Raw genomic sequence first — 10,605 nt, 5'->3', positions numbered from 1 at the left:
TTCTAGAGAGAAATAAATGGCCTTTTTAGAAAGTGAACCATGGATGGGGAATTGTTGGCAGTTTTCTCAAAAAATGCTTGAATTCAAGAAGTTTTTTAATTCAATTGAATTCAAGAAGTTTCCGCCCTTGCTTTCTTTGGGAGAAAGACCTTTATCCTTCTGTGTCCGATTGGGGCCAATTTACACATGCGGAAATCTGTTATTCACCGAATAGTTATCCAATTATAGAAACCACAAATATCATTCATACAAACTTATTCTAGTGCAAGAGTTATTTGAAGATGATTTCGATAATAATTTAGTAAAAAACATTATTTTTTTCGATGAGTCTACGTTCTATTTGAATGGTTATGTGAACCGACAAAATTGCCGATATTTGCAACAGAAAATCTGCTTCTTTTAGGTCTTTGCCTTCTTGAAACCTGAAATTTGTCTCATTCATCAGAAACCTAAAAGAACGTTGATTTTTACCAATCATGAGTTTGTGTAAATTTTAAATCTGATGATGGCGCTGTTGTCTCGCCAATTCGTAATGTAATAAACGATGTTCAAAATTTTTACTTCACACTGTGACTGAGACCCAGGAAAGATAAGAATATCATAATATCTGAACAACATCATTCTCAAAAAGGTTTCGTGGATCACAATTGTTTGCTTTACTTTTCCTGGTCTTTTTCAAGCAACTAAAAATCTTGTGGCAGTTTTCACTAAACTTTTAATCAGAATACCCAGAACTGAATTTTTTCATTTCATTCGAACTAAAGCGAAGAACGGTAAGTTTTCCGTATCCCTAAGGCCACTAATCTCCTAATCGTGTTTTATGAACATAAAGCTTTGTAGACGTTCCGCCCTCGTCCATAAATTGCTTTTCAGAAAATCTACGCCCATGTTTTGGTCGCTTTAGGGATTAGCGCTCTATAATAAGGTCGGAAAACAGTTTTTGCATTCGATATTTCAGCTTGTTTGTTCAAGAGTTTCGTATTGAAAGTTTGAGAGTTTCTTTCCGGCTGWGTTCTGTTTGTCTTTATATGGGTGTTCCAGTTTGGTGCACTGGGGSCAAATTCAATTAGATGTCGAAGYTTCAAGTCTGTGTCGTCGTGGAATTAAAATTAATGAAATTTYGGGCCTCCTGACGGCAATTTAATATTCTCTGCAATATGGCTCCTGCTTCAGTGTCAGTGTTGCAGATTATTGCGCTTTACATATTTGATTGAACTSCTATCCTCCCTCCAACGTCTTTGCTTATTAATAACWCCWTTTTTCCTCGATTCTAGATCATTGACTTGAGCACGGTTAAAAGCAYCGCAGTCGATCTTCTAATTTTCTGAAGTTCTTTATTAAATTAGTGCGCTTATCTGGTTATGCAATTAAGGATCGCTTGAGTTTTATTGAAGCTCAAAGCCATATAAATAGCTTAACTGCATTAGCAGAAACGTGTTCAATCGGCTGACATTTTTTCAAATCAATTGCTTAAGCAGCCAGCCTCTTTGGAACAGCCGCCATGAATCCTCGACCTCTTCGTTGCATGGTTGATTGACTGGCTTTCCAGTCAAGTTCAGAGATAATGACTTTGACCCGAAAGGTGAAGTTGGTGCTGCACAATGCTGGTACGCTTCCAACTCTTTCGAGCTAAAAATAGGGAAATTAGTTCGTTTTCGCCGAGGTTGGCCGTTTGGTTCGGGTTGATTTTCGCAGCAATATTCCCGTTTTCAGTCACGAAAGGTTGGAGTTTTAAATATCCCGGCGTGCAGACATCGATTGTTCTGCGATTTGGGCGAGGTCATGGACAATGCGATTATCCGAAACGTGCCCAGAACTTGTTTTATTTGCGATGTAATTTAATTAGCGAATTATGAAACCAGCCATTTGCCTCAATACGAAGTCAAAGTTTTTCCTCAAAGAGTTGCCAGAAACTTCCATTCAACATCTGCGTATTCGAAGACAATTAATTTACGACTCCAACATGTGCTTGGCACTTTGGTAACAACTATCGCAACAGGAAACCCAAATACGGCGACAATCAAATCCTAGATTATTGCTGTTCGAGACTAAAGCTAATTTATGTCGGCATAAAGTTAGCGCTTTCTGTCTCTTAATTAGGCGTTCGATGAATTGTCGACCTTAACAATGTAATTTAAGTACTTGCTGCGGAAAATCCACGATTTAATAGCTAAGCCTTCTATTTCTTCTGCACTCTTCAGACTGGGACGCAATTTTTTAAAACATTTTATAAACTCCACAGCTTTCAATCTAGCAAGTTTTCTTGTAATGATTCAATTTCTTTTCTCAACGCACTTTCATGTGCCAAATCGCCAATCTGCCTTTATCGAAAGTGTAACAACACAGAAACATCTGAGCAACCGCCATCCATAAACCCAAAGCTTCGCTCGAGAACATGATCGCTATTCAATACATTCAGTGTATGCAAAACTGAACGAGATAAGCGCAAACCTTAAAGTCTATTTCCGACTTGTCGAAACGAGGTTATCATCGGGAAAACGTTTAACAAAAGACCTTCATGCATAATGGATCGTATTGGATTAACATCAATTTTGGCTCAAAAAATGAGAATCCTAATAATTTGATTGATGAAGTTTTGTACTAACAAACGAAGTTGGTTGGACAAAACCCTGCGAGTGTTAATAAACAGCAATTTCACAATTTATTACACGATTTGTTAATTCGTTTTTATAATTTAATATAAAATGAAGTTGTCCACTAACAAACGACGTCGCGTTACAAAAACCTTGCTCCTCTTAATCCAGATGAGTTCTAAAAGAAAAATACGTATACATTTTTGAACTTCCTCGATATGAAGATTCCAAAGCGTCAATAAATTTCGCAACGGCAATTTAATATGACTTGAAGATTTGCTCTAACAGACGATTTTCTCTTTGCGACATCTTCGCTTCTCTAAACCAGGATGAATCTTGAATATTTGTGTTCGAATCCTTAACACTTTTACAAAACTAAAGTTGATTTAAACAAGTTTCACACAAGTTTTTAAGCAATGGGAAACTCTTTTTTGAGAACTTCTTTAGCAAATAATTCCGAAAAAAATCCCCATTATCCTCACACTCCAAATAAGTCCAAATAACTCTTTATGGAATGACGCCTACTTTAAATCACACTCGAATGGTCGTAAGTTAAGTAAAAACCGGGCAAAATTCCACTTAAATAAATAAGAAATAAAATAATAAATTAAACCTCATGGCATGCTGGTGAATAAAATACGATAATCAGCTAAAAGCGTCATATTTTAGCGATATAAAATCAACAAACTGGTGCGTTTCTGCAGTAAAACGGCCGAAAGTGAATTAAAGTGCCATAACTGTTAACTTATGGTGCAGCCAAGCAGCTTTTAAAAGCTCGCCGTTTTCTGACCGAAACCCAATTAACCAGTCTGTAGAATTAGACCAAAGCGTGAAAAGGACTGCTAATGGATCCGCAGGAATTGCTGCCTACTGACCTGTGGCTTATTAAGGCAGCAATTTCCTTCGGCTGAACCTTAATCGAACAGAATCGGAGCTGGATTAACAATTTTCGACGAGTAAATCAATGCAGTATTGAAAGCTTCCTGTTGTGACCGCAGTGGAAGCTTTGGAATTCTTAATTAAAGCTGGCTGATTACTTAACAACTTTTTCTTCATCACCTCGCCTCTTATAGAATTGATTTTGCCACTTTTGCCCCCACGCGTTACCTAGTAAAGGTTAAACTAAACCCAATTGCTCTTCGCCACAGATAATTTTTAATGAAGGCGTCAACTTAATTGCGCGTAACAATTACATATAATTTTTTTGCCGCTGAGCCCCGCATGTCTTTATCGTAAAAGGCACTGAAACAGCGACATTTCTCACGATATTATTGCTATTTTTCAACCGTGAACATCAGTGGATCAGCGGATGGCTTTCCTGCGAACCAAATAGTTTTGTTCGGAATTAATCCTGCGATAAACCAATGAAGGAAATTAGATGGAAACGAAATGTATGTTGGCTGCTGCTAGTCAATAGCGGATAATCGCCTACATGAAGCCAGTGGAAATATTTAAGACCCTTTATGTAAAATAGAGAAGCCTGGATATTTCTCCGATGTCCATCGATCGGTTTATGCAGATTTTCCGCCACACTGGTCAAACAATGGACCCTCAGTATACCGATCGCTTTCAGCCCAACGAACTGCTACAGAAGGCCAATGGGATCTAAATATATAAACAGTTGCGGGTGGTCGGAGATGGGTGAAGCAAAACCCATCATACATTGTTTATTTGCGATCTGTCTTCGATGTTGAGGCAGGAATAAAAACAGTTTTATCGCCCAAAAAAACATTTGGTGTCTGCAAATGCGCCTTAAAAATCACCCCGTGTTGTAGATAAATGAGGAAAAGTTGGCGCAGTTGGCAGGATTACACGCCTCGAGTTGTTTCCAGTTAATTCGCTGCTTTGTTTTGAATATTCCTTCCACTTTGAATACTGTTGTTGGATCGGCGATAAATTGAAAACGTCGACCAAAAAAAAGGTGTTGAAATTTTAAACCTGTACAATGACTTCAGAGTCTTTTACTGCGTCTTCGATTAAATGGTAGCTTTAATTAATTGCTCGGTGATATCAGCCTGGTATTTTTAGACACTTGGTGTTAGTCATTGAAAGTCACACACCATGAGTAAATTTACCGCTCGATTTATTGTAATTTAGAAATCTTAAAAAACAGTTCCTGAGTTATTCAAAGAAGAATTTCGACGTTATGTTAATTTGCACAGGTGACGCGTGAAACTTAATTAATTTATTCTAGCACCGTGCAAGCACCAGACTAAGAGGTCTTTAAGTGATGAAAAGAAAACAAAAAAAAGAACAGAGACAATAAAAAAATGCAAATCTTGTCTCCAAAATGTTTGCCTGCAATTGGGGAAAGCAATTGTGGCTTTCATATATCAATCAAGTGTGTACTTGCTGTCCAACAACACTCACAAAAGATTATTTTAACAAACTGATATTTTACTTAGCTTAGCAACCTTTAGAAAAACCAACAAGCCTGCCTTCGATCATCAATTTCGAATGAAAGACCCTTTGAAGCGATTGATTAAAAATATATGGCAGAATAGAAAGGCGAAAGAAAGCAAATAAGAAAGAAAATCAATTTTGAACTTTAATTATCTATTGGGGAATATGTCGGGCTTGGAAAGAGAGAAAGGCTGCGTAGCTTGTCCGGTTTTTCATGCTGGCTTGTTTTTGGTGTTTTTAATTAAAAATAATGTTTGCTGTCTACACACACAAAAAATATTAAAACTCAAATACTTGCTTGAGCATAATCAGGCGCAAATAAGGTTCCCGTTGGGTTTCTAAACATCAGGACCGGAAACGTTAGAGCTTTAATAAAAGCTTCCAGGGTAAAGCAAATTGAATTTTGTAAAATTCCGCTGGAAGCTTAATAGAGGTAGAACATTATCCCATAGTTCCACCGTCTTAAAAATCCCTAATTCCAACGGAATCCTTTTGGGTCGATTACGATATCAAAACGGTGAATAAATGATAAAATTGGAACAGCAAACTGACTCCTCTAAAGGCAGGGTTGGATTAGCTGAACAGCTTTGCTTCAAGTGTTATCAGTGGAATCTTTTATCGGTGGTAAACATCGAAAAACATGATTTTCGAATATGAAAAGAATTAGATTTATGCGGCTATTGTAGGCCTGGGTAACTCAGTGAAAGTTGGCGCAGTGCTACGCAAATGGCTTGTTGCACTAACCCAAGAGACCAGCGCAGTAACTCAGTTCCGTTGCTGACAAAATGTTTATGACTTTTTATTTGTTTTCAGATTTGTTTTAAGGGCCATTTATTAATAACATTTCAAAATTTCTTCAATACTTCAGAACTTTCCAGTTCCTCTTCTAGAGTTTCACTTAAAAATGCTAAATTATGAAATAAACTTCGAATCCGAAAATCGTCGCTTTGTAAAAAGTTTTGAAATCCCTTTCCATCTTCGAATTTGGAACAAAAATCAAATCATTTTCTATCAAAAAACGAACAGAATAAACGAAAGTTTGGAACAGATTTGTAGACAGAACTGTAGAGTTTGTTAAAAAAATGAGGTTTTTTAGTTTTGACTGAATTTTTTTGCTTTACTTTTTGCTCTGTAAAAATACTGACGATCTTTACGAAGTCTTTTACGCGAAAAATTACAAGCAAAATTTTGTAAAAAGTTTACAATAAGATTTTTAAAGTTGCTTTAAACTTTCAGGTCATTCCAGTTTTAACAAAGTTTCTATTAAGCACTTTTTTCTACCCAAAAATAGCATTATTTTTTAGTTTTACTTAAGTTACTGACAATCTTCAGGTATTTTCTGTGAAAAATAATAAGATACATTTTATTGGAACACTCGCCTCCTTGACCGCTTTGCAAAAATGTTTGGAAAACTTTTTGCAGCTTCGACTTATGGACAAAACCGTAATAATTATTTCTGGGTGTTTTTCCAAAAATATTTCCTCGAACTGAAAAAGCGAAAGTTTATAGTCATTTATTTGGAAAACTCTTTGAAACTGGGGTTTCTTCACTTTTAGATCAATATTTCTAAACAACACTGTCTCTGAACAGAAGAACCGCGTTTTTCCTAATGTTTTACTGTAAAATATTGACAAACGGAATCTTTTATTCAAAAAAATTAAGAGATTGCTTTTACAAGAAAACTCGTCGACTTTCTTTGGACTCAGTTCGGTTGCTGGAAAAATCTAAAACAACTAAAAAAAATCTTTTTTTAGTTGTTTGAACAAAGTAGTAAAACGGTAATCAGAAAAAATGTTGATAACCTTTTTTTAGATGTGAAAATTCCAGTTGCGGGTCTCGTAAAGCTTTAGTAAACTTACAACTCATGAACCGATGAGTTATAAATCGTTAACTCAGAGAGCGGCAACGACTCAACAACACAACTCAACACAGTGTTACCCAGGCCTACCAGGAAGTGAAGAGGAGAGGAACAGAGTTTAGGGAAAGCTGAAAGCTCTTAAATTTTTATACAGACTCACAAATATTTAGCACTTTCAGCATTTTGAAAAATGTTTTAATTTCCCAGCTGAATTCAAAAACCCCGTATTTTCTGCTGTTTGTCATAAACACCAAAGTTCAGTTTCTTAAGTCTCCACAAATCACACGAATGACTTTTTATTGGGAATATTTTTTGGTCCTTAACTAGCCCTTGTGTGATTTGCAAATAAAAAGTTATATCCAATTTACCTCTCTTAATCGGCTCTTGTTGGTTGTTCCAGTGATGGCAGGCCTCAGTCCGCGTCGCAGACCGATTGCCCTCCATTTCCAGTCCAAAGTGTCCTGAAGAAGTGCGGAATCCATCCAGTATGGATCACAGCGTTAAGGCCATGACCTCGCCTCGAGTGTTGGCCAGAGCCTTCAATCCACATCGTTTTGAGAACGATGAGCTAGAGCAGCTCTATCAGCGCTATATCTGCAAGCTTCAGCATTCCAGCGTGGCTGCTGTGGTGGCTCTGTTCGTTCTGCTTACTTTCCTGTTGGCCAATTTGGGATTGGTAAGTTTAACGTTAAAATAACTGTAAAAGATTTCCGTTTCCTAAAGGAAGATACGCTTGGATGTCCATTCATACGTGAACTAATCAGAGAAACGGTATTCGACGAAACGTTGATATTGCATATCTTAAGTAGTCGGTACAAGTAAATAGTAAATGCCGATGATAAAAACAGTGATTTGTGATAAATGTGCCAGATAGTGAAAGCAATGTGCGGTTCCTCAGTTGATTTCCTCCCCAATTAAGCCTTTGGATGGAAAGACTCTTCAATGGGTGGTTTTGATGGGTTCTAAGACGTTATGCCGCCAAAGCGTTTTTCAGTCGAAACATGTACGAGTATAAACCCAGAATTGCAAGGATTTTACGAAAAAAGCCTCCATAAAGTGCATCTTTGCAACGTTAAGTCGGTTATCGCCCTAGTAGTGATTTATACCTTGGCGCTGAGCATTTTAGAACTGGTAAGTGACCATCAGCGGCTCCGCAAAGACAACCTTTTTTGAATATTCAGTGAAAAGATCACAAAATCTCATAACGCAATAGAAAGACAGTATATTGACGGCAAAAATAAGCTGGCGCCTCAGGAATACTAATCAGTAAACAGTATGCAAATGATAAAATCAACCAGAAAGTCAATAAAACGTCGGGTAAATGGATATGAATCTATTTCGAAAAATCCGGATTCTACACAATGGATTGACGTGTTTTCAGCCGCCCATCGGCATTATTGGCAATTTTTTAATAGCCAGACATCGTAATTATTGCACTTTGGTCAGTTAATGTTGCTTGACAGGTGGCCGAATTGATTGGACTGGTTTCAACAGTCGCTGGATTGATCCCAGGAAACGTTGCGCCAAAAATATATTAAACTTTGCATGATTTGATGATGAAATGTTTCTGAAAAGTGTGGGACTTTTCCGAATTCCTGAATATTTAAATCCAAGAACTAGTCAGAAGTCTAGAGGCTTAACAGCATTGGTCCAAACCGAAACATTATATACATTTTTTTCAATCGCTGATGTAAATTTATGGAAGTTTTATTGGAAACTATGGGTTAAATGGCTCTTTTCCAAGAACCCTAAGACACTTCTTGTTCTGGAACAGAGTACCACATAAAATTTGGAAATGTAAATTTGCCAATAAAAGGAAGACAGAAGAGAGATGCAGACGAGAGAACTGGAAGAAGACGGATTTAGAGATAGAACCTCTTGGAATTTGGGATGCGGTAGATGGAAAAATTTGCTGTATACCCGAAATTGTGGAATATTGGGCAAAAGAGAGTCAAAATGAACAAAGTTTATCCACGAGCAACTAAAAATGTTGCTCAAAAATACAAAAAGGGCAAAGATCAATAACATTAAAGTTTGAGGCCAAACTCATTCTCAGTGACGAATTTGCAAATGATCGCTACAGTTCGCTTCTGCCAAGTTAACGCACTTTCATTGAAATCAATGTAAAAGCTTCTTCCGAGCGCTTCGCTCAACCGCACTTCGCTTCGGTTCGCTTAAATAGTTAGTAATTATTTTGATTATTAATTCCGAGTTGTCAGTAGTATATTGATTAAAAAAACAATTCGATTATTCCTTTCACTACTTCCAACGTCTTTAGCGGCAAGTAGTCTGAAGGAGCTGCACCGATTTACTTCCGCTTTTGCTTGATGTGGATTCCAAGTTAAATTCGCCAATCGTAAACACATTTTTAGAATCTACAGTTTTSAAACACGAATAAAACAACGCTTCAAGAGCATCAAASGGACGAAAAGGTGCTCCTTAAAAGGAATTGGTTTTCTCAACAACCAAACGAGGTGGAAACTTGTGAAAGGCTGCGATATTAAGCGGAAAGTTTGSCCTATAAACCCTAAAAGTTCGTTTGGAARCTAYKARCASRMATTTTGAGGAAAAGGTCCTTTAGRACCGARRAATCTACAAAAATGCAACTAATTCTAGCGTTTATAAATTAATCGAAATCGGGGAGCAAAKGAARGYKTTTGCTCCAAACTCTGGAAGTTTTGATTGGAAGCCACCTCCAGGGACCTGGAGTGGGAAGGTCAAATTTAAACAACTTGTTTTAAGAGTGGAAGTGCTTCAGAACATCATTGAAAAAACGTAGCTTCTATCTGCAATATTCAGAGTATTCCACTTCGAGAAAAATGAAACATTTCTTTACAGGTGTACTCGCAGACAGCCACAACTCAAAACGTCTTCCATGCGGCCCATTGCATCCTTTTTGCGGTCCTGCTGGGCTTCCTCCATACTCGGTTCATGCAGGACGCCTATCTCCTCTGGGTGTGTTACGTGGTCCTTTTCTTCCTTGCAGCTTTCTGCGCTTTGGCTCTGCCTTTCTATCCTACCAGTGCGGCTACCAAAGTTGCTGCCGATGGCACTTGGCAGGTAAATCCGCAGTATTATCGGCATAGTGCTGGTTTGAGTGAGTCGTTATTTTCAGGTGGTCTTCGTCATCTTCCTGGCCTATGCAATGATGCCGCTCAAGTCCTGGATAGCGGGCGTGTTCGGTCTTTTGCTGTGCTCCGGTCATGTTGCCGTTTCTTCAGTGTTTGCCACCGATTTTCCTCACTTGCGTTGGCAGCAGGTGGGAACCAGATTTTCTTCCCAATCTCTAGCAAACGCATTTTTTTCGCAGTTAAGCGCCAATGTGATTGTTTTCATGTGCGTGAACATTGTGGGAATTTTCATGCACAACCTGATGGAACATGCACAGCGAAAGGCGTTTCTTGACACCCGCAATTGCATAGCTGCCCGCCTGGAAATGGAGGATGAAAATGAAAAACTGGTAAGCGAACTGGTTTGACGCGCTTCATCTTCGGGCGTTATTTTAATGGGGATTTGAAAATAAAGTTGCTGAATAATTGAGACATTAGCTTCGCTTGCCTGGCCGTTCAGTGTAATATTTTTCATTTATTCTGGACTAAATGTGCCAGTAATATAAACACACAAAATCGTTTTGCAAGTAAATGAAGCTGTTTTCGATCGGTTTACACCCATGCATTAGCACGTGAGTTGAATAAAATCCGCACACAATTGGCCATGGACGGGCAAATCTATGCAAAGAGATTCACTTAA

The 10,605-nt window shown here is 37.9% G+C and overlaps 1 protein-coding gene across 1 annotated transcript in view; it reads left to right on the top strand.

The window, feature by feature from the left end:
* The window catches only part of LOC109546607 (Ca(2+)/calmodulin-responsive adenylate cyclase), a gene marked incomplete at its 3' end in the record, with an annotated part of 72,167 nt that overhangs the window by 16,917 nt on the left and 44,645 nt on the right, over positions 1–10,605 (top strand). Inside the window, 4 exon segments of the mRNA XM_048666444.1 lie at positions 7,256–7,531; positions 9,694–9,915; positions 9,971–10,114; positions 10,166–10,315. Coding sequence (XP_048522401.1) covers positions 7,343–7,531; positions 9,694–9,915; positions 9,971–10,114; positions 10,166–10,315 — 705 coding nt within the window.

Source organism: Dendroctonus ponderosae, unplaced genomic scaffold (assembly GCF_020466585.1).
Source record: "Dendroctonus ponderosae isolate FM_Combo_2020 unplaced genomic scaffold, Dpon_F_20191213v2 Dpon_F_20191213_5, whole genome shotgun sequence".
NCBI classification, from domain to species: Eukaryota; Metazoa; Arthropoda; class Insecta; order Coleoptera; family Curculionidae; genus Dendroctonus; species Dendroctonus ponderosae.
Note: the sequence above shows the minus strand (reverse complement) of the source record. Positions and strands in the feature narration are given on the sequence as shown.